The sequence below is a fragment of the Carex rostrata genome, chromosome 32 (genome assembly GCF_964058835.1).
Source record: "Carex rostrata chromosome 32, lpCarRost1.2, whole genome shotgun sequence".
In the NCBI taxonomy this organism is placed as follows: Eukaryota; Viridiplantae; Streptophyta; class Magnoliopsida; order Poales; family Cyperaceae; genus Carex; species Carex rostrata.
In genome coordinates, this window is record NC_135949.1 from 3,149,148 (window position 1) to 3,173,880 (window position 24,733).

A 24,733-nucleotide genomic window follows, 5' to 3' on the forward strand; every position below is an offset into this window, starting at 1 on the left:
TCAATAATGTTCATGGTTGGTAGACTAATATTTTGAGAAGACAATTTGCAAGTTCAATTGTGTGTGTTTCTATTCAATTTATAGAAATAACAAATTATCTGATATGTAATTTTCCATCCACACACAGCTGCACAAACAATACATATTATTACAAAAACAATTTGAATCATGATAAGCAGGATATTCACAAATTGAGAAGTGAAGTAATCAAAAGATTAAAAAAAAAATAACAACACTAATCAAATCCACACTCTTTATTACATTACAAAATTTATTACTGAATTACATATTATAAAGAAAAATCCCCAAATTACCCTAATAAAAAGTATCCCTCACCAATTGACAAATATTTTGCAACATTTAATAGCATAAACTTGATAAAATTCTAAATCCATCATGAATAAATATCTCCTTAAATGAAACATATCCAAACAACCATAAGCTCTAAATTACAACCTACCCAAACCTACAAAACTAAACCTAATTGTTATACATATAGATACATTAGAATTTTATATAAAAAAAGATCCATCAAGAACACAGCTAAGATGAAGTCCAATACATCCCTTGCTCATTTCATTATTCTGTTCTCATATTATTTGCTCAGCTTTGCTTGCGTATGAGATCAATCAACTTGAAATTGATGTCATCACTTCTGCCTTAAAGCCCTTAACATTGTACCAACAATCAATAAAAAATATATATAAACCTCATACGAACACAATCAATCCTGAAATAAACAAGAAAGGATATTTTGTAAAATCTTTGACTGCAATTTAGAAATTAGCTAGACCTGATAAAATAAATAGTATTTGTCAAAACACTTCTACCAGTTTTTGTTTCAATCCCTATATCAGTTTTCATAACCCTTATGTCATCTTACAGTTCTTTTTTCTTGGAGTTGAGCACAAATTTTTTAAAGGGGATTGAACAATTTCTTAGCCGGTTTAAGTGTTGTACTAAAAACCAGACAAGTTGGGTGTCCAATCCGTCAACGGCTACAATTAAAAAATGAAACTTCGGATTTGATCTCAGCCCTCCAATTACATAATTTGGCTTCTTTTGATTAAATGCATCTGTTTTATGTATAGAAGTCTAAATTTAGTTAAAAACATACTCATTACATGTGCTGCCACATGATACGTTACAATTAAAATTGAACAAATTCTGAAATTTAGCGATATATTTATCCGTTTCCTTATTTCTTTGTTTCCATATATCTCTTCTTCAATTAAGAAGACTCCACATTCCATTTTCTTATTTCTTTGTTTCCTTACTTCTTCTTCGTTTCTATACGGATCACAATGGAAATCAATTTTTTTTTCTTATTTCTCTTTCTTTGTTTCTATACATATTGGTGTGGGCAATTTAGAATATATTTTCAATATATAATATATCAATGTATGTGTGTGTATATATTCTAAATTGGAAACAAAGAAGGAGAATAATATAAATTGGAAACAAAAAAGAATATAAATTGGAACGTGTGTGTGAATATATATTTCTCTTATAATATGTGTGTGTGTATATATATCATATACATACACACGATAACACTTTTATTTATATTTTTTGATATCATATTATATGTCGATATTGAATTGTTTGTATGATATTTGATATTAGATTCGAATCGAGCTATTATTTGATATCATTGGTACTTAAAAATAAAGAATCATCACATCATCAAATTGTTTTAAAATTTCATGATTAAAGTTAATTAAAAATAGAATCAAATAAATTTTTTATTAACATGTGTCTTGATTTTTAGTAATTATTATTTTTTATTGATATATTTGTTTCTTATAATATGTCTCCGTTGCAACGCACGGGTATGATACTTGTATATATATATATAGAGAGAGAGATGGGCTACGATGAGTTGCGAAGTAAAGCAACTATTTTACTTCACACTCATATTTTGCGATTTAAAAATTCAAACAACCGATCCGAACCGCTCAACATGATCTCCATATTGAAATGTCCTTGGAGACCAAATTTTATATTTTTTTGAAATTTTTTTACTATTTATTAAGCAATTTTGAAAAACGCTGATCCGATGGTCCAGAAATTTTTACTTTTTTTTACTGTTTACAGCAAAACAGCAGTTTTCAAAATTGCTTAATAAATAGTAAAAAAATTTCAAAAAATGTAAAATTTGGTCTCCAAGCACATTTCAATATCTAGATCACATCTAACGGTTTGGATTGGTCGTTTGAACTTTCAAAATGAAAATACGGCGTAAAGTAGAAACGCGTTTTACTTCGTAACTCACCGTAGCTCATCTCTCTCTCTCTCTCTCTCTCTATATAGGAGTTGGCTACGGTACTATGCATAGCATAGAGGGCCTCCGTACAATGGCTCAATATTTGAGTTCAATATGATCTCCATATGAGTATGTACTTGCGAACCAAATTTACTTTTTTTTAGAATTTTTTTACTATTTTTTTAGATAAGTAAAAAATCACTTAATCTGAATGATACATAATAATCAAGTAATTTGTGCCATGTCAATGCCATCTACGTTGGTTTGCATGCAGTAACAAGGAGAGAGGTCAACCAGTCCCAATTGACCTTAATTATATTATCTTTAAGTAATTATGTTGGTTGAAATAAATAATTGTGATGACCTCTGTGAATGATTATCTTCAACACACAGAATTTTGAAATAATATAGATTTGTTTAAACTAATTATTTAATAGGGGCCTACCCCTGTTTACTCGATTTATGATTTAGAAACATATATAATATAACTAAACTACGTACAATTCCTTAAATTGTAAAATATTATTTTCTAGCTAGATCCAATTTTTTCCCAATTAAGTTGACCTCATATCTACTAATTTACTGATCAACTGAGCCATGACATATAATTTAGGAAAAAAATGAACATAGATCAATTCTTTTGTTGGAGAGAGACCAACGACTTGAGTCAATAACTAATCCAACAAAAGAAATTAAATCTCGCTGTTAAGCTTAAAAACATCCAAATAAACTTGTTGATATATTGACAAAAGAACAATTTTACTGAAAATCTCGCACAGAAATTAAATTCTATATTATTTCAAAATTCTGTGTATTGATAAAAAGTTTGTTTATGCTGGTCATTAAGTTTTGTTAAGGTGACATGTATTTGTAATGTCATAACATGATGAGAAAAATATTATTTCTCTACTATAATAATTGAATGTCTGAATTATACATCTTTCTTAAGTTATTTTTACTTTTTAATAATAAATAACTATTCATGACTAACATGTTAATTTTATCATAATGTCTAAATTAGATATCCGAATTATATATGTATCAGTTTAATTTCCGATGTATTAATATAAGTTTAATATCCGACTCATATATCCTCATCCAAAAAATAAAAACAAATATGAATATGATATTACCACTATCCAATCTGACCGTATCTGATCCAGATGGACCCCCATTGTTTCTAAGAATTAAACCACCTAAATACATATGGAGCCTTGAATTAAAGCCAATTCAATGTATGGCATTTAAAAAAAATTTTGTATTGGACTGGTACAAATAGGTACGTAATTTGAAATGATTGATCTTACTGCAAATTTTGAAATGGTCTAGCCTTGGTCTTAAGTGGACAGGTACAACGTGGTACAGATATAATAAGGGAATCTTCTTAATTTAAGCTTTGTCCTCACGCTCATAATAAAATATTTTTATCTAGATACTTTCGGCTTTGAGATGTAAGCCTCGTTAGTGGATTTAATTACTTGATTAATCTCAACATTTTTACATAGAATCTCGAAATTAGTATTCAAAGGAAAAAACGTCATGTAATTTTAGTTACGTATGATATAATTGAAAATTTTATTTTTAAAAATAAGTAATTATGTAACGCCACATTAAATCTAAATACTATATTAAGGTACGATTAAAATAATTTAAATTTCTTTCTTCTTTCCTTAATCAAACCGCTTAATTAAATAAGAACACAAAATAGACACCTTGAATAGAATTTGTGTAGTCTGAAATTCATCAGAGATTAGAATACCATATAATTTCCAATTATAGGTCATCTAAATATGCAAAGCTCCAAATTAAAATAATGATTTCGGCTGCTCAAAAACTGAAATTGTCGATTCTTAGAATTGAATGATATCTCTGTAAAAATAACTACTTGAAATTAACCGCCTTTAATTGACAACCCTATAACGCCAGATAATTTGAGATGTAATGAAATTGAAAATTTTATTTTATATGAATAAAATTGATTAAAAGACGACAACAAAATCAATTAAAAATATTCTGTTCAATTATTTGTTATCGATTTCCTTTTAAAAAATTCAGTATGTTTGAAAACATTCAATAAGAGTTCCTGTTAAATGACAGCAGTTCATATATTCTTTTCCTCAAAATAAACTAACTAGAAATTTTATAATTATAACCACCTCTCTTAACCGCTTTCAATCAAGCGTCGCTCCCATGGCAGGCTATCTATTGTTCTGGCTATATATTAAGTTGTAGTGTTTTGAGTTAAAAACGGTTGGCATCCAAGAAATCACATGTTCATTAATTGGTATTATATAAGGTCAGTTTAGTCAATTGTTTGCGAATTTAAAATGTTTGTTTTTAATTGACAGAAAGCTCCCATGCATTCAAATGTCAAAGGATTTGTCACTTGGGTTTATCGAAAATCCCATGTAGCTAGGTAAAGCCCAAATGAACGATTTAACTTTGTTAATTTTGTGTTCTTGTACTTGACAGTGTATATTTTTTTTTGTTTTCTTCATTGAAAATGATCGTCTTCATAGGTTTTCTTCCTTGAAAAGGCTCATGTTAATATTAATTGACAATTGTAAAGCACAAAACAAAAATATTGCACTCATTTTTCCCCAAGGGAAAGATGTTGGACTCACAATGATTTTGTCACCCAATAGAAACCTAAGGTTGTACCAATATTTTCTTAGAATATTTGGTGAACAAATTTTAATTTGAAATAATTTCATAATCTTTATTTGAAAGAAAGCTAGACAGACATGTCATAAAAGATGGAAAAAATGGTTTTATGTGGAATGAAATGTTTTTATTGGAAAAAAAATTGAAATAATTTTATTTGAAAATGTTTTTATATAGAAACAAAGCACCAGCTATTTCAATATATAACACTAATATATATATTTTTTATAGCTGACAGCAAATTCCGTCAACAGATATATTGATAAAAGTATATAACACTAATATGAGACACATCTTGGAAAAAGATGGAAAAAATCATATATAGCCAAAACATACAATCTCATTTGATTAGCACTAATTGTTAGTCTGAAAGATATTTGAGGAGACTCTTACCATATGTAGGATTAGATTATGTTCCTTTTCTTTTCCAATTGATTGTTGTGATTGTCCTATATATGTTGCCATTGTAGGAGAGGCAACCTTGTTCTAAATTATGTAATATCTTTCGTGGCAGGGGTTGTTCTGCAAAAATATAGAAATGGTACAGCCAAAACTACAAACTTGATAAGTCATTATGACTGAGATCGACAATGCTATAAATAAGATGCGAAAATTTTGGAGTGCGATCACAAAAACGGGACCAAATATTTGTTTTCCACTCAAAAGGATCGGCTTAGTAGGTTTTGTTCCTTCAAAAGATTCATTTTAATTAATACTGCCAATTACCATACATAACACAGATATACTGGCTAAAGAAAAGAAAAATAGTAGAGATAAGGATAACGACAAAATATTGGGTAATACAAAAATTGACTGTTGGCTTGCTTAATCATTCTTTAAGATAGAGGTGAATATTTGAAGAAAAAATTAAGTATAGAAAAAAAAAATCAATGAAAATGAATCCCCATGAGAAAAGGAAATTATTTGTGTATTACCTATTGAGGGGACTCCTAAATGTTTCTTGTGGGCCAAAGCCCCAAGGAAGGCATCATCGAATAGAACGCTGCAAAAAAAGTCGGACAAGAGCTTAATTTTGTAGCAGCAACAAATAAGTAATATAAATATGAAATTTTTATTTGTCGAAACAGGTAATTTTGCAGCTTGATTAGTGAACAAGTCCTACCAAGACTTATGGTTACATAAAAGCAAAAAAATTCAGTGGTCTAAAATCTAAATATTAAAATAATAATAATTATAATAATAGAAAATTTATGAACCTGATTTGATTTAATATTCTAGATCCCCAATTTCAATGTCAGTGCAACCGCAGCCAGAAACCCAGACATTCTCAATTGATTCAATCAATCCATCTGGAAGAACACAAAGCAATTTACAGCTGTCGATATCCACCCTTGTAAGCGTTGAAATGCTCTGTCGGCCGATATGTGGCTTTCCATGAGAGGAATCACCAATTGGCTCAGTAGATTCCACCAACTGTATACCATCCATTGTTATTGATTTCAGGACTTCACACGAGGAAATTTCCAGTGTAGCCAACATATCCAGATTCCCTAGTCCAGTAATCGACTCAAGGTAGCGACAACCAGAAATCTCCAATTTCTCAAGATGGGAGGACAGCTGGTCTAGCTGTATAACTCGGAAACCATGACAATCACGAATGATGAGTTTCTTGAGAGTGTGAAGACTGTTGAATGGAAGAGATTGAATCTTGTCACATTCATATAACAAGATTTTTTGAATTGATTGCAAGGAACATGGATCACACATCCATCCCGGCACTGTGGCAGAAGAGTAAGATCCTACTACAAGTTTTTTGAGGTTAGGATGTGGCTGGAGCGATTCTAACCAAGAAAAATCTGCAACATGGACACTTATTTCTGATTTGAGGGTTATTTCCAGCATTGATTGCGCATGGTCAGCCCACTTATCCCCAGAATAAGGACTACAGTTTATATAAAAACCTTCAAGTTTGTACTTATTTCTCATGTTAGCACGCTGGGCATCTTTTACATTACTCACCCCATAAATAGTGAGATTTCCTTCAAGGTCCGTCATATCCTTTAACCAAGCTACATTTGTAACTTTCACCCTTGCTTTCATTATTGTCTTTATTGCTGGCATAATTAATCTCTGGAAGTTACTAAGTGAAGTAATACTTTCAGGTAGATATTCAAGGACCTTGCAATCAAGAATTAAAGTCTGTAGATTGTAAAGGAGGTCAATGGATAATGGCAATGTTTTAAGATATGGACACTTAATAATTAATCTCCGTAAGTTACTAAGTGAACCAATACATTCAGGTAGATATTCAAGGTCACAGCATTCAAGAATTAAAGTCTGTAGGTTGTAAAGGAGGCCAATGGATAATGGCAATGTTTTAAGATATAGAGACTGAATATGGAGATGGGCTAGATGTTTCAACTTGGAAATGGAATCAGGAATTCTTCTCAAATCATACCCTTTCAATTCCAATACCCTGAGTGCTTTAAATTTTGTGACGTTACGATCTAAATCTAGCGATCCTCTCATATCGATAGAAAGGGTTCTTAAACCCATCAGATTTTGTTGGAGAACTTGATTTGCATATCCAGAAAAACCACCTACATATAAATGATATGCTTCTTGCGGAACGTTTTCCTTTTGAATATCAAGTGGTTGATTGATCTCCACCGAATAATGTTCATTCTCAGAATTAAGTCGAGCAAGATCATGGATTATATCGTGCAACTTACAACGTTCTTCAGAACCACCTAGAAAATCATCAACAAAGGACCTCTGTTTTAACTCCTCATAATATTCAACACCAATTTCTGTGATTCTTCTTTTGCCCTTGGACTCAATGTAGCCATGAGAGATCCATCTCTCTATCAAATTCATCTTTTCTAATATGTAATCTTTTGGGTACATAGAGCAAAACAAAAAACACGGCTTAAGTTGGGGAGGTAAATGATCATAGCTGATCTGAAGTGCTGGGAATATATCATTTGATGGATTGGACTCCCAAAGATCATTTTGTAGAATCTCTATCCACCTTTCTTCATCTGTTTCATGCCTAAGGAGGCATGCAATCGACTTCACGGCCAATGGCAACCCACCACACTTCCTCATAATATCCTTTCCCATATTTACCAAGTGTGGCGGCATAGTGTCACTTGTACCACGAAATGCATAATGCTGAAACAACTGCCAGCACGAATCTTCAGGCATGTTAGTTGGCCTAAAACAGGTCGTTGTTTGCATGACATCTGCGACCTTTTCATTTCTTGTTGTCACAAGAATTCTGACCAGCTTTGCTTCTTTAAAAGGAACCCTTAACGAGTCCCAAAGACTTTGATTCTCGTTCCACACGTCATCTAAAACAAGCACTATTGTTTTTCCCTTCACAGTTTCTGCAAGCATCTCTTGTAATGAACTCAACTCACTCAAACCGTAATTGATTTTGGTGACTGATTCAATGATTGCTTTAGTGAGTCTCTCAACATCAAATTCTTCAGAGACACATACCCACCCACATAAATCAAAGCACCTGGTTACCCTCTCATCTTTGTAGACCAGTTGGGCAATGGTGGTTTTTCCGAGACCACCTTTTCCAATAATTGAAATGACCGAAAAGGGCTTTTCTTTTTCAAATAGTAACAAATTGATTACCTCCTCTATTTCAGCATCTCTTCCAAAAATGCCTGCCTCATCTACCATGTGACCCATTCGGGGTCGTAAAATTTTATTGTTCAGACGTCTCACCCCGTCACTCTCCCTTAAATGAAGAGCCTCACGATCATTCGCAATTTCGTCAAATCGACTTCTTATTTTTTTAAGCCGATCAACCATGCCATCAGGAATTTGCACAATGTACTGTCCAAAAAGAAATGTATATATTATATAAGTATGCCAAAATTCATAATTTGTTAACTTAAAAATGATAATTAGATTGGAAATTTATTATATTATGTCACCACTCTGATGTTAGATTGGAAAAGCTGATAATATAACAAGTGACCATACATTCCGGTGGATTAATAGGGATGAAAACGGAGCGGGTTCAGAGCGGATAATGCTGATACCATATCTGCATCCGTCGGATAATGATCAGATACGAATACGGATACAGATAATAAACGGATATCAAAATTCAAAACCAAATCCGTCTTAAACGGATACGGATACGAAGCGGATAATTTACGAATACGGATATGAAATAAATAATTGTCGGATAATTAAATTATTTAAACTTTAAGATACAAATATTAATTAACAAAATTCAAATATGAAAATGAATGAATAACTTAAGTTAGTTTATTTAAATTTGTAATTAAAATTTATGGAAATATCAAATTAAAATCAAAGATATAATTGAATGCCGGCTGGATTTAAAATGGAGACAATTATTAACAGAAATTTATATAAAAAAAAGATATATATTCAAAGCGAAGCTAGATGGCTAACTGCCATTATAATAATATATATATGGCAGCAACAGCCTTTTCGTCTAAAATTAAATAAACAAGTCAAAGACTTCAAGCTAGTCAAAGCCTTGCTCGAAGTACAAGCCTCATAAAGCAGCGAAATAGATGCGCTGGCTAGGTCTGGTGTCCGGATGCTTCAGATATAGCTTTAGTCCCACAATCATAACGGAAAATAAATATGGTTAATATATAAGCCTTTTCCGATTTCTAATGGCCGAGCAGTAAGATATCGGAGATAGAATGGGTTGGAAAATTGGATTCTGATACATGCGGATTCATTTACGCACCTTCTATCCCTATCCAGGGATAGCAAGAAAGTTTGTGGACCGTTTATGACTCTGCATTTTAACTCATTTGTTAATAACTTGTTCGTTAATGGACCGAGCTATTAACGACCGTTTATGACTTTGCATTTTAACTCATTTGTTAATAACTCGTTCGTTAATGGACTGAGCTATTAACGAGCTAGCTCATTGTTTGAGCTGGAGTCTAGCTCGCTCGCAAGCTGGCAAAGCCAATTCGGTCTGAATATGAATTTATGCGAATTTAGTATGCATGAATTATTTTGAAAACTATGTTGGTACAAATTTGGAGATTTAGTATTTTAGTCCGTATGAATTTAATTACAAACTTTAATTTATGATAGTTAACTTTATATTACATTATCTACATTTGGATTTTTGGTCCACGAGCTTTTGCGAGCTGGTTCGGCTCGCTTGTTGTCAAAACAAATGAGTCACGAGTCACTTTTTCAGCTTGAATCCGAATGAGTCACGAGTCACTTTTGCGAGCTATGAGCTTGATCTAGCTCGGACCGAGCCAGCTCATTGCCAGCCCTATCCGTATCCGGATACTATTTCTCTTATCAAAGAATTATCCGGATCTGTATCCGGTTGACTCCGTTTTCACCCAGCTAAAAAATAAATAAAAAATTGAAACATCCTCTACTAAGTTTTAGTACCACTCAACAAGAATAATAACACTTGCACGAGTAAGATAATTTTTAATATCTATATGCACGAGGTACTAACCTCCATCTTTTTTCTCTTGTGAGAACCCAAAGCTTCAGAAGCCTTTCTTGCCTCTAGTTGGACATGGGTGACCTCATACCGGTACTCGCCAAGCAAATCCTCGGCATCATAAGCGACCTTCTTCAGTTCCTTGAGCCATAGCTTTACAGAACGGTCATTGATCTCTCTCTCCTCAGCATCATACAGTGTGGCCTTGATCCGCTCCAGAGTTCGCATCAACCTCTTCAGATTCTTCTCAAAAGCTCGAGCATGCCCCCTTTTGGAGTTATTCGAATTTGAGGAAGAGGAAGAGGAAGAAGGAGCCTGCACAGAGGCTCTAATTGAGGGGAGCAAATCGTTGGCTAGAGAGAGCAGAGAGGTTATCAAATACCCTACCATTTTGCTCTGTAGTTTTCTTTGAAGGGGTTATTAGGAAAGAACCTTAGATCTGAGTGGTGAATGTGAGAAATGTGTGTAGAGTAAAGAGCAGCAGAGTGTTGAGATCTGAGGAAGGAGAAGTGGTGTGGAGAAGACTTTGTACAGTAGTCAATGTTTATTTTTTATTTAACGAGAGTGGGAATGAATATTTTAGGTGGAATGGGGTCACTAATTAATACCTTTAGGAAAGCTCTCTTCTTCTTCTTTGAGAAAAGCTCTGGTAGTTGTCATAAAGGAATTTCCGAGTAGGTTCAATGGGCCCTGTGTTAGTCTCTTCGCTCCTTCTTACTAATTGCCCGTCTTTAATCTTCTTCTCTTTAGTTCCAACGATCATTCCCAATTCAACCTCATCTCTTACTGATTGCGACCCAGGTAATATTATTTCAATTGTACAAGATTTGATTTCAATTCAATTGTACAAGATTTGAAAATTCCTGCAATATTATTTGTGCTTTGAGATTGTGCACAATTAAAATGGACGGTCCAGATATAGTTTCAGCCAGTGGGTCCTCGAGATGGCGTTCGGGGGCAATATTATTTGTGCTTTGAGATTGGGTGTCAAGTTAAAAATTTCAATTTCAGACCGTCCGATTCAATTGTACTCAGTCAAGTAACCTGAGGGGATGTGAATTTCTGTATCATATCATATCTGCTACTTTTTTGCTGGTAGTATATCTTATATTTAAATAATAATAATACAACAAGATCACACATTCAAGTCAAAGTCACAAACTCAACACTATCATACATATATCATTCATACCTCTTCCCCTTGCCAATACTTCTCTTGTTACATCTCAAGGCCTGCTCTGTACAAATTAACATGGCAGAGGAAGGAGAAGGCATTGAAATGTGCAGCCATGTGCTGCTGCTGCCATACCCAAGCCAAGGCCACATCCATCCTATGCTTGATTTTGGCAAGCGCCTCACATTTCACGGCCTCCAACCAACTCTCGCCACCACCCGCTACATTCTCTCCTCCACCAATCCTGACCCCGGTCCCGTTCGTATTGCCCCAATCTCAGACGGATTTGACCGTGGTGGTTTCTATGAGGTTTTATAATTTCTGAGAATATATTACTGATCAAGTCAATTATTTAATTTGTTCTCTTGAATTTTCTAGTTGTGTTTTAGAAGGAACATATAATCAATACTGAATAAGTCATTCTCTGCTAAGGCTAATTAACTATTTCTACTTTTCTAGTGCTTTTGTTTTTACTGTTTGTTTTTTATTATTTTTTATCTTTTTTTCTTAACCAGAATCTGCACTTGCTGTCATTATTTTTCTTTTGGTTGTATAAGATTTTACTTCCCTGAATTGTATGCAACTAGCAAATTCATTTTTATAGGGTCTTTTCTGAAAAAAAAACATATTGTAACTAATTTTTTGAAATTCATGAACTGTTTGCAGCTAGTTGTTGCAAAATTATTTCATAGGTGCTTTTTGCAAAGATTCTCTTCTTTTATTTTCCTGCTACCATATTGTATTACAGCTTTGAGATATAAATTAGCTCCAAATCAATATGATAATAATTTAAGTCAAGAAAAATTAACAAGAAGATATGAATATCACAGATCAACTCTGTCACGGATTACTTGGCCCGGCTCGAGATCACCGGCTCAGAGACACTAGACAACCTACTCCGGTCTGAGTCGACCGAGGGTCGGCCGGTCAGGGTTTTAGTATATGATGCATTCCTTCCTTGGGCAGGTGAAGTGGCAAGGCGGCACGGAGTATCATCTGCCGCATTCTTCACACAACCATGTGCCGTGAACGTGGTGTATGGACACACATGGGAGGATCAGGTCAAGGTGCCGGTCAAGACAAGCCCGTTTGTGGTGCCCGGATTGCCCATTCTTGAACCCGAGGATTTGCCATCATTTATGCTCGGGGCCGGGCCGTACCCGGCTTATTTGGAGATGGTTGTGGCACAATTCAAGTGGCTAAATAAGGCAGATGATGTGCTTGTTAACTCTTTCTATGAACTTGAACCTGAGGTTTGCCTACTTCATAAAATATACTATTTCCCTCTTTATTTTTGGAAAAACAGTATTTCTTTACACTTGTTTCTATTGAGGAAAAAGTGGGTAGTTAAGTTAAAAACAAGATGTATCAGTAACTACTGGTATTTGGCAACTTGTCTTTAGCTTTTAAATATATATATCCACATTAGTTATATGATGACAGTAGCGCTGAGGCTTCATGATAAAGATATTTCAAAAGTCAACAAAACCAAAAGTTATTCAAAGAAAAATAAAATAAAACCATAATAGTACAAGGACTATACTACTATCAATTGTTGTATGATTGAACAATGATTGAGTAGAAGTCAAATCTGCAGAGCCTCAATCAAATTATTGCAAGGAATTCTAAATTGCTTGACATACAATTTAATTGCTTCGTTTGTTTTCTTTCACAAAAAACAATGTCATGTATAATTTCAGGAAGCAAAGTACATGGGGTCTAAATGGCATGGTAAAACAATCGGGCCAACTGTACCATCTTCGTACCTCGACAACCACCTTCCGTCTGACACATCGTATGGTTTCCACCTCTACACACCAACCACAACCCCTTGCATTGCATGGCTCGACTCAAAACCACCGCAATCGGTTGTGTATACCTCCTTCGGCAGCATGGCCTGCCTAGACCCGGCCCAGATGGAGGAACTGGCATATGGACTCCACGACTGTGGCAAACCATTTTTGTGGGTCGTCAGGTCAGTAGAAGCCGACAAAATACCCGAAAATTTTGCTGAGAAAGTGAAAGATAGAGGGGTTATAGTCTCTTGGAGCCCGCAACTGGAGGTGTTGGTGCATCAAGCAGTGGGGTGCTTCTTTTCACATTGTGGTTGGAATTCAACTGTAGAGGCACTCGTGCTAGGCGTGCCAATGGTGGGGATGCCTCAGTGGACAGATCAACCGATGAATGCGAAATATGTTGAAGGGGTTTGGGAGGTTGGAAAACGGGTTAAACCGGAGAGTGGCGGGTTGATGAAGAGAGAAGAGATTGTAAGGTGCTTAAGTGAGGTCATGGAAGGAGAGAGGTGTGAGGAGTATAGGAGGAATGCAAAGAAATGGAGAGCGAAGGCTCAAGAGGCAATGAGAGAAGACGGAAGCTCTTATAAAAATATTGTTGAATTTGCGGCTAAGTACAGGGCCAACTGATACTACATTACATGTGCACATTATAGACTGGAATTTACTGGTATCGAGCCATGCCTCGATCATTTACTCTCATTCCTCACCTATTTATGTTATTGTTTTCATGTTTGTATCTTGTTCATATTTCGTGTTGAATCAGCTTTTCAATGTCTGTGAAGAGAATGGCCAAGGACAAACAAGCATTTCTCAATATATAAAGCATATATTTCATCAAAAAAAAAGTGTTGCCTATTTTGTGATTGTGGCTAGACAGATTTAAAATTGTTCAATTAAGGTTACCGTCAATAACACTATCAGGAGTATTTTATGAGAATAATCACAAAAAACTGGTATTCAACCAAGAAAAAGTAACCTCCTTTTCAAAATATTTTGTAAAATGTTCTTCGCTGCCAGTGACAGAAGCAAATATATAAATTACAAATCCAATATGCTCTCAACAAAGGGAAATTTAATTCATTAATTCTACCGAGTCAAATTAAGAGGAAGAAAATGTAGGAGGGATATAATCGAAAATATAAATTTTAATGTGTGTGAGCAAAGTGCAAGGACAAACAAAAGAGTATTGAAAGAGTTAAGGGTAAATATAATGTATTGAAGTCTTGAGGGTACACAAGAAATTGACCCATTTTCAAAATATTAATTAGCTAAAAAAAAGGATGCACAAACAACTGATAAAAAAATTTCGAAATGAAGAACTACAAACAAAAGAAATAAACTTCTAATTTTTTTAATTAGTATCAAATACTCTATGTATCAATAAATTTTGTTCAAATCTAATAAACATAATAAAGCATAGCTATGTACAAAATTATTTAGGTAAAACAAAGAATAGGAATAAATTTTGCTGGCTAGCAAACGAAGATTATTTTACTATTTTATCAGTGTAATATAAAAAAAATGTAATTATTGTGAAAATATGTTCTTTCCTATAATATGATGGAATATCATAGCACAAAAATATGTATTACTTTTTTCTATTCAATATAACACAATTACATGTAATAGTTGAATGAAACATATCTCATACTCTAAAGAAAATGTATCTCAAATCGGTATATGCATGTCTAATGAAATATACACCTTTAAAATATAGATATACTAATGAATGCGCTACTTAAATACTAGGGGCCTGTTCGGCAAGACATGGAATAAGAGAAGAAAAGAGGATTATAGAATTAGGAATTGATAACTCTTCTGCTCTATTCCACAAGTGTTCGGTGCACCATCAATAGGAATAGTTCCACTTTTTTTCATTAAAATATTATAATTGTAAGAAATGTCCATTATAACCTTTTGTTGAGTTTTAACCACAGCACTATATCGTGTTGAACTTCTATTTAGCTTGAGGTAAATGATTATAATTTTAAAACAAAATGGAACAAATAAAAATGGAAGTGCATGGTGTAATTCTACAATAAATAGCAGCAAAACATAGATGAATTGACACATGTAAAACAAATAATGTAATTTATTTACATGGAACAATGCATTAGAATATCTTAATTTATTTATCACAAGCAAAGAGTTTAATTGACGGATACTAAATTTTTAGTGTCCAGCACTTTCGGTACAGTCACTGGTATGAGTCCAATGATGATGGTATATTGTTCCCAAGTTATTTGCTGAATAAAGAAGCAACTAAAATGTTTGAGGAATCACGCAAGCATAATCAACAATCAAGTGCATAATTAATGAATCAAATACACCAAATATATGCAGAGCACAAACCCACCAGTGGCATTGGTTTGCTATTTTCATGGTTTCCAATAATGCTGCTAGATTGGGGCATGTAATTTTTTTTCCCCACAGAATGCTCCCCCTGGGCTATGCACACAGTGATGAATTTAAGCTAAAAGCAAATTAGAGATGAAGTTTAGAAAGTCCAATGCAAGGTGAAAAGATATAAAGAGCAGCGAAATAAGTGAAAATTACCCTCTGGCACAATGTTCTGAAAACCAAATTAAAACCCTGAATACCATATCTCGGAACCTCTAGTAAGCTTTAAATAAGATTTTAAGCCAATGCCGATTCATGAAGATAAAAATACCAAGAAGCTTTTCAGTCTGATACCCAATAACCTCCTTGGACTTGCGATTTGAGTAGACCAAACTGTCAATGGAGATTTTAACAAACACATCCATAAAATGCAAAAGGGGAAGCTAAGATAGAAGAAGAAGACCTAGTAAGAGAGATCTCATTTGAAAGGTAAATTCACATCTATTGAGCTTGTAGTTTTCATTTATCAAATCTCCTGGCAGATTGTCGAAAAATTTGATCGGAGTAAAATGGAGAAAGTATTTGTTCCTCCTCTGGAACTGTGCAGGAAGAAGAAGTGGAGAGATGAGTGAATGAATATTAAATTAAAAAATATGGGAGAAGGGGTTGCCACATCAGCGAAATAAGGGTAAAATGAGTCATTTTGTATCGCTATTCCTCTCTAATTCTTAATTCCAGGTCCCCCTGGAATTGAAAAAGGTAGAAAAGTATCAATTCTCAATTCCCTATTCTAGCTCATTCCAGTTCTGTTCGGCTGGAATAGAACCTTAATTCCGTTCAATTCCTCTATTCTAATGCTGCCGAACAGGCCCTAGAAGTTATATAATTTCAAGGGCTTTGTGAAGAAGTGCATACCTTTTAGCATTTAAAATTTTATTGCAAGCTGCATTATTATTATGCTGCGGATGAGTAATCAACTAAATATCAACTTCAACGCGAATAGTTGTAGAAATGCAGCCACAAACTGATCCCTGTTGCTGTAGGAGTACAGAAACTACATGGGACCCACTAGTTCTCGCTTCTCAATTTTTAGTTTCCCATGACGGTATCGTACAAGATTTATGTAGTGATGAACTTTTTGACCCGGTTTCTCTCTACATTTCACCCGCAACATATTTCTTGTGTAAAGATTAAATCACAGAAGATCTTTGCTCCAAAATCACAATGAGTAAATTCAGACAGCGTGTTGATGGACTGGGCTCAAGAGATTATATAGTAGGAATACATAAATACAGTATTTTTATTTATAAATAATATGAAAATTAATACAGGGTAATGGATTAATTGTATAGAAAATTTGCTTTAACAGGAGGAGCCAAGAATACCCGATTTTTTTAAAAATACCCATTAAAAAAATTAATTTAATAAAAATAACCAGATCTGAACTGAAATTTTAAAAATACCCAAATCGTGGATTTTTTCCGCGACCCAGAATTTTTATTCCGGGCTGCGGAAAAAATTCGCGCCCCGAAATTTTTTATTCCGAGCACTGATATTTTCCGCGGCCCGGATTTTTAAATTTTTTTTTTTTTTTTTATAGAGTTTGGAGAAAAAAAATATTGTTTTTTTGGCCCAACTTTGCACCTCTGGTTAACATATCAGAACACCTTCAAAAATAATGAAAATTTACCGACATGCATTCTTAACTTCATAGAATAAGACTGCAAAGTTTCATACAAAATCTCAAAACAGATCGTGAGATATCGGTTCTCAAAAATTGCCCGAACTGCTGAAGGAGTGCTTCTGAGCCCAACTTTGCACCTCTGATTAACATAGCAAAACACCTTCAAAAATCATGAAAATTTACCTACATGCATTTTTGACTTCATAAAACAAGACTGTGAAGTTTCATACAAAATCTCAAAACAGATCGTGAGATATCGGCTCTCAAAAATTGCCCGAACTGCTGAGGGAGTGCTTCTGAGCCCAAATAACATACAAAAACACCTTCCAAAATCATGAAAATTTACCGACATGCATTCTTGACTTCATAAAACAAGACTGTGAAGTTTCATACAAAATCTCAAAACAGATCGTGAGATATCGGCTCTCAAAAATTGCCCGAACTGCTGAAGGAGTGCTTCTGAGCCCAAGTTTGCACCTCTGATTAACATACCAAAACACATTCAAAAATCATGAAAATTTACCTACATGCATTCTTGAATTCATAAAATAACACTATGAAGTTTCGTACAAAAGCTCAAAACAGATCGTGAGATATCGGCTCTCAAAAATTACCCGAACTACTGAATGAGTGCTTCTGAGCCCAACTTTGCATCTCTGGTTAACATGTCAAAAAACCTTCAAAAATCATGACAATTTACCGACATGCATTCTTGGCCATTATTTGCATTATTTGAGATTCGAATCTAAAAAGTTCACGAATCAATTTCGAACAAACTATATATATCCAGTTTGAGTTTGAGTTTGAATAAGAGTGAAAACGAATTGTTTTGGTATGTTAATTAGAGGTGCAAAGTTGGGTTCAGAAGCACTCCTTCAGCAGTTCGGTCAAATTTTGAGAGTCGATATCTCACGATCTATTTTGTATAAAACTGCACAATCTTGTTTTATGAAGTCAAAAATACATGTCGATAAATTTTCATGATTTTTGAAGGTGTTTTGGTATGTTAATCAGAGGTGCAAAGTTGGGCTCAGAAGCACTCCTTCAGCAGTTCGGGCAATTTTTGAGAGCCGATATCTCACGATCTGTTTTGAGATTTTGTATGAAACTTCACAGTCTTGTTTTATGAAGTCAAAAATGCATGTCGGTAAATTTTATGATTTTTGAAGGTGTTTTGCTATGTTAATCAGACGTGCAAAGTTGGGCTCAGAAGCACTCCTTCAGCAGTTCGGCCAATTTTTGAGAACCGATATCTCACGATCTGTTTTGAGATTTTGTATGAAACTTTACAGTCTTATTCTATGAAGTTAAGAATGCATGTCGGTAAAATTTCATGATTTTTGAAGGTGTTCTGATGTCTTAACCAGAGGTGCAAAGTTGGGCCAAAAAAACAATATTTTTTTTTCTCCAAACTCTAAAAAAAATATATATATATTTAATAATCCAGGCCGCGGAAAATATCCGCGCTCGGAATAAAAAATTAAAAATTTTTTTTTTTCAGGCCCCGAATTTTTTCCGCGGCCCGGAATAAAAATTCTGAGTCGCGGAAAAAATCCGCGATTTGGGTATTTTTAAAATTTCAGTTGAGATCTGGTTATTTTTATTAAATTCATTTTTTAATGGGTATTTTTAAAAAATCGGCAAAAATACCTCATACTACAAAAAAATATATATTCCCTAACTAAAAGAACCGAAAATAATTTACAGTTCGTATAGAAGAACCGATAAATTTTAGGTTTTGTCTACATAATTAAAATATCATGGCAAGCTATCTATTGTCCTGCCTATATTAAGTTGTAGTGTTTTGAGTTAAAAACTGTTGGCGTCCATCCAAGGAATCACAAAACTTTGTTAATTTTGTGTTCTTATACTTGACAGTGTATACTTTTTTGTTTTCTTCATTGAAAATGGTCATCTTCATAGGTTTTCTTCCTTGAAAAGGCTCATGTTAATATTAATTGACAATTGTAAAGCACAAAACAAAAATATTGCAATCATTTTTCCCCAAGGGAAGATGTTGGACTCACAATGATTTTGTCACCCAATAGAAACGTTGTAGCAATATTTTCTTAGAATATTTGGCGAACAAATTTTAATTTGAAATAATTTCATAATCTTTATTTGAAAGAAAGCTAGACAGACATTTCGTAAAAGATGGAAAAAATGGTTTTATGTGGAATCAAATGTTTTTATTGGAAAAAAAATTGAAATAATTTTATTTGAAAATATTTTTATATGGAAACAAATGTAATTTGGTAAAGAACCAGCTATTTCAATATATAACACTAATATATATATTTTTCTTTATAGTTTACGGCAAATGCTGTCAACAGAAATATTGATAGTCTGAAAGATATTTGAATACAAAAAAATAGTTGAGATAAGGATAACGACAAAAAATTGAGTAATGCAAAAATTGACTGTTGGCTTGTTTAATCGTTCTTTAAGAGGTGATTTGAAGAAAAAAAAATATGTATAGAAAAAAAAATCAATGAAAATGAATTCCCATTAGAAAAGGAAATTATTTCTGTGTATTACAAAACATATAATAAATCAAATAGTAAATTTATTTCTATCGAGGGTCTTCGAGGGGACTCCTAAATTTTCCTTGTGGTAGAACACTGCAAAAAAAGTTGGACAAGAGCTTAATTTTGTAGCAACAACAAACAAGTAATATAAATATAAAATGTTTATTTGTCGAAACCAGTAATTTTGCAGCTTGATTAGTCAACAAATCCTACCAAGGCTTATGGTTACATAAAAGCAAAAAAGTTTAGTGGTCTAAAATTTAAATATTAAAATAATAAAAATTATAATAATAGAAAAATTTATGAACCTGATTTGATTTATTGTAGATCCCCAATTTCAATGTCAGTGCAACCGCAGTGAAGAACACGGACATAAGTGATGAATGGCTATGTCAGGGTAGTCTCAATTGATGGAATCAATCCATCTGGCAAAACACAAAGCAATTTACAGTCTTCGATTTCCAACCTTGTAAGTGTTGAAATGTTCTGTCGGCCGATATGTGGCTTTCCATGAGAGGAATCACCAATTGGCTCAGTAGATTCCACCAACTGTTGTCCATCCATTGTTATTGATTTCAGGACTTTACACCTGGAAATTTTCAGTGTCGCCAACTTATCCAGATTCCCTAGTCCAGTAATCAACTCAAGGCAGCGACAATCAGAAATGTTCAATATGTCAAGCTGGGAGGACAGCTGCTCTAGCTGTAGAACTCGGAAACCATCACATTTACGAACGACGAGGTGCTTGAGAGTGTGAAGATTGTTGAATGGAAGAGATTGAATCTTGTCACAGTTATATAACAAGATTTCCAACCTTGTAAGTGTTGAAATGCTCTGTCGGCTGAAATGTGGCTTTCCATGAGAGGAATCACCAATTGGCTCAGTAGATTCCACCAACTTTAGTCTATCCATTGTTATTGATTTCAGAACTTTACACCAGAAAATTTTCAGTGTTGCCAACATATCCAGATTCCCTAGTCCAGTAATCAACTCAAGGCAGTCACAACCAGAAATCTCCAATTTCTCAAGCTGGGAGGACAGCTGCTCTAGCTGTAGAACTCGGAAACCATGACAACGACTAACAACGAGGTGCTTGAGAGTGTGAAGATTGTTGAATGGAAGAGATTTAATCTTGTCACAGTTATATAACGAGATTTTTTGAATTGATTGCAAGGAACATGGATCACACATCCATCCCGGCACTGTGGCAGAAGAATAAGATCCTACTACAAGTTTTTTGAGGTTAGGATGTGGCTGGAGGGATTCTAACCAAGAAAAATTGGCATCATGGACACTTATTCTTGGTTTGAGGGTTATTTTCAGCATTGATTTCGCAGGGTCAACCCAATCACCCTTGGAATATGGATTACAGTTTATATGCAAAGCTTCAAGTTTGCACTTATTTCTCATGTTAGCATGCTGGGCATCTTTTAAATTACTCACTCCATAAATAATGAGATTTCCTTCAAGGTCCGTCATATCCTTTAACCAAGCTACATTTGTAACTTTCACCATTGCTTTCATTGTCTTTATGGCTGGAAAATTAACAAGCCCATGCGGGAGATAATTTATTGGATTTTTTGCTTTAATAATTAATCTCCGTAAGTTACTAAGTGAACCAATACTTTCAGGTAGATATTCAAGGTTATAGCAATCAAGAATTAAAGTCTGTAGGTTGTAAAGGAGGCCAATGGATAATGGCAATGTTTTAAGATTGGAAGACTTAATATCAAGATAGGCTAAATGTTTCAACTCGGAAATGGAATCAGGAATTCTTGTCAAATTATTCTCTTGCAATTCCAATACCCTGAGTGCTTTAAATTTTGTGAGGTTACATATTTGAAAATTTCTGGAGTATCTCGTATAGATAAAAAGGGTCCTTAAACCCATCAGATTTTGTTGGAGAACTTGATTTCCAGATAAACCACTTACATATAAATGACGTGCTTCTTCCGGAACGTTTTCCTTTTGTATATCAAGTGGTTGATTGATCTCCACTGAATAATGTTCATTCTCAGAATTAAGTCGAGCAAGATCATGGATTATATCGTGCAACTTACAACGTTCTTTAGATCCACTTGAAAAATCATCAACAAAGGACCTCTGTTTTAACTCTTCGTAATATTCAACACCAATTTCTGTAATTCTTCTTTTGCCCTTGGACTCAATGTAGCCATGAGAGATCCATAACTCTATCAAATTCATCTTTTCTAATAAGTAATCTTTTGGGTACATGGAGCACAATAAAAAACACGGCTTAAGGTGGCCAGGTAGATGAGCATAACTGATCTGAAGTGCTGGGAATATATCATTTGATGGATAGGACTCCCAAAGACCATTTTCTAGAATCTCTATCCACCTTTCTTCATCTGTTTCATGCCTAAGGAGGCTTGCAATCGACTTCACGGCCAATGGCAACCCACCACACTTCCTCATAATATCCTTTCCCATATTAACCAAGTGTGGTGGCATAGTGTCACTTGTACCAAGAAATGCATAATGCCGAAACAACTGCCAGCACGAATCTTCAGGCATATTAGTTGGCCTAAAACAGGTCGTTGTTTGCATGACATCTGCAACCTTTTTATTTCTAGTTGTGACGAGAATTCTGACCAGCTTTGCTTCTTTAAAAGGAATCGTTAACGAGTCCCAAAGACTTTGATTCTCGTTCCACACATCATCTAAAACAAGCACTATTGTTTTTCCCTTCACAGTTTTTGCAAGCTTCTCTTGTAATGAACTCAACTCACTCAATCCGTAATTGATTTCGGTGACTGATTCAATGATTGCTTTAGTGAGTCTCCCAACATCAAATTCTTCAGAGACACATACCCACCCACATAACTCAAAGCAACGGGTTACCCTCTCATCTTTGTAGACCAGTTGGGCAATGGTGGTTTTTCCGAGACCACCTTTTCCGATAATTGAAATAACTGAAAAGGGCTTTTCTTTATCAGATAGTAACAAATTGATTACCTCCTCTATTTCAGCATCTCTTCCAAAAATGCTTGCCTCATCTACCATGTGACCCGTTGGGGGTCGTAAAAGTTTATTGTTCGGACGCCTCGCCCCATCACTCTCCCTTAATTGAAGAGCCTCACGATGCTTTGCTATTTCATCAAATCGACTTCTTATTTTGTTAAGCCGATCAACCATATCATCAGGAATTGGAACAATGTACTATCCAAAAAGAAATGTATATATTATATAAGTATGCCAAAATTCATAATTTGTTAACTTAAAAATGATAATTAGATTGAAAATGTATTATATTATGTGACCACTCTGATGTTAGATTGGAAAAGCTGATAATATAACAAGTGACCATACATTCCGGTGGATACCAATCTAGCTAAAAAATAAATAAATAAATTCAAGCATCCTCTATTAAGTTTTAGTGCAACACAAGAAGAAAAATAACACTTGGACAATTAATATCTAAAGCACGAGGTACTAACCTCCATCTTCTTCCTCTTGTGAGAACCTGAAGCTTCAGAAGCCTTTCTTGCCTCTAGTTGGACTCGGGTGACCTCATACCGGTACTCGCCGAGCACATCCTCAGCATCATAAGCGACCTTCTTCAGCTCCTTGAGCCATAGCTTTACAGAACGATCCATGATCTCCCTCTCCTCAGCATCGTATAGTGTGGCCTTGATCCACTCCAGAGTTCGCATCAGCCTCTCCAGATCCTCCTCAACAGCTCGAGCACGCTCCCTTTCGGAGTTATTAGAATTTGAGGAAGAGGAAGAAGGAGCCTGCATAGAGGCTTTAATTGAGGGGAGCAAATTGGTGGCTAGAGAGAGCAGAGAGGTTATCAAATTCCCTGCCATTTTGATCTGTAGATTTCTTTGAAGAGCTTATTAGGAGAGAACCTTAGATCTGAGTGGTGAATGTGAGAAATGTGCGTAAAGTAAAGAGCACCAGAGTGTTGAGATCTGAGGAGAAGTGGTGTGGAGAAGACTTTGTACAGTAGTCAGTGTTTATTTTTTATTTAACGAGAGTGGGAATGAATATTTTAGGTGGAGGGGGGTCTTTTTATTCTCCACTAATTAATACCTTTAGGAAAGCTCTCTTCTTTTTCTTTGAGAAAAGCTCCGTTAGTTGTGAACTTGTGATAAAGGAAGAATTCAGAGTAGGTTCCGTGGAGGAGACTTTGTACAGTAGTCAATGTTTATTTTTTATTTAACGAGAGTGGGAATGAATATTTTAGGTGGAGGGGGGTCTTTTTATTCTCCACTAATTAATACCTTTAGGAAAAGCTCTCTTCTTTTTCTTTGAGAAAAGCTCCGTTAGTTGTGAATCTTGTGATAAAGGAATTCAGAGTAGGTTCCGTGGAGGAGACTTTATACAGTAGTCAATATTTATTTTTTATTTAATGAGTGGAAATGAATATTTTAGGTGGAGTGGAGTCACTAATTAATACCTTTACAAAGCTCTCTTCTTTTTCTTTGAGAAAAGCTCCATTAGTTGTGATAAAGGAATTTCCGAGTAGATTTGATGGGCATAGTGTTTTTTTTATTTTTGGACCCGTGTCAGTCTCTTCGCTCCTTCTTACTAATTGCCCGTCTTTAATCTTCTTCTCTTTAGTTCCACCGATCATTCCCAATTCAACCTCATCTCTTACTGATCGCGACCCGGGTCGTGACATCTTAAGCGTGTTTCATTTCAATTGACAGCGAACCAAGGGCAATTAATCGCATATTAGTCGTGACCATAGAAATAATTGACAGTGAACCAAGGTGAATTAATCGCCTTCTGTTAGAATTAAAATTGGTTATATATTATATCGGATGAGGTTTTTAATTGAAGAGGTCATGCGGCCTTTGACTTAATTATTT

At 34.4% G+C, this 24,733-nt stretch overlaps 3 protein-coding genes across 3 annotated transcripts; 1 reads left to right on the forward strand and 2 right to left on the reverse strand.

Moving 5' to 3' along the window:
* Positions 1–11,616: 11,616 nt before the first annotated feature.
* LOC144548097 (UDP-glycosyltransferase 79-like) lies at positions 11,617–14,086 on the forward strand. The gene is made up of 3 exons (XM_078296785.1): positions 11,617–11,856; positions 12,378–12,800; positions 13,248–14,086. Exons 1-3 carry the CDS (start codon positions 11,626–11,628, stop codon positions 13,968–13,970), a joined length of 1,377 nt encoding a protein of 458 aa, XP_078152911.1. The 5' UTR covers positions 11,617–11,625; the 3' UTR covers positions 13,971–14,086.
* A 5,771-nt stretch (positions 14,087–19,857) lies between these two features.
* On the reverse strand, positions 19,858–21,781 carry LOC144548056 (putative disease resistance protein RGA3). Its single transcript, XM_078296740.1, has 2 exons — positions 20,204–21,781; positions 19,858–19,988 (listed from the first exon to the last, which is right to left on the reverse strand). Exon 1 carries the CDS (start codon positions 21,417–21,419, stop codon positions 20,283–20,285), a length of 1,137 nt encoding a protein of 378 aa, XP_078152866.1. The 5' UTR covers positions 21,420–21,781; the 3' UTR covers positions 19,858–19,988; positions 20,204–20,282.
* Positions 21,505–23,860, reverse strand: LOC144547802 (putative disease resistance protein RGA3). The gene is made up of 3 exons (XM_078296493.1): positions 23,354–23,860; positions 21,828–23,075; positions 21,505–21,519 (listed from the first exon to the last, which is right to left on the reverse strand). The coding sequence occupies exons 1-3, from the start codon at positions 23,723–23,725 to the stop codon at positions 21,505–21,507; spliced, it is 1,635 nt and encodes a 544-aa protein (XP_078152619.1). The 5' UTR covers positions 23,726–23,860.
* Positions 23,861–24,733: the final 873 nt, after the last annotated feature.

Excerpts from the sequence above, each read along its gene's own strand:
- LOC144548097 (XM_078296785.1), top strand. The coding sequence starts at position 11,626 with ATGGCAGAGGAAGGAGAAGGCATTGAAATGTGCAGCCATGTGCTGCTG. Across the intron at positions 11,857-12,377 it reads ACCGTGGTGGTTTCTATGAG|ATCAACTCTGTCACGGATTA; the intron begins GTTTTATAATTT and ends TGAATATCACAG. Across the intron at positions 12,801-13,247 it reads TCTATGAACTTGAACCTGAG|GAAGCAAAGTACATGGGGTC; the intron begins GTTTGCCTACTT and ends GTATAATTTCAG.
- LOC144548056 (XM_078296740.1), bottom strand. The coding sequence starts at position 21,419 with ATGAAAGCAATGGTGAAAGTTACAAATGTAGCTTGGTTAAAGGATATG.
- LOC144547802 (XM_078296493.1), bottom strand. The coding sequence starts at position 23,725 with ATGGCAGGGAATTTGATAACCTCTCTGCTCTCTCTAGCCACCAATTTG. Across the intron at positions 23,076-23,353 it reads ACAAGAGGAAGAAGATGGAG|TACATTGTTCCAATTCCTGA; the intron begins GTTAGTACCTCG and ends CTTTTTGGATAG.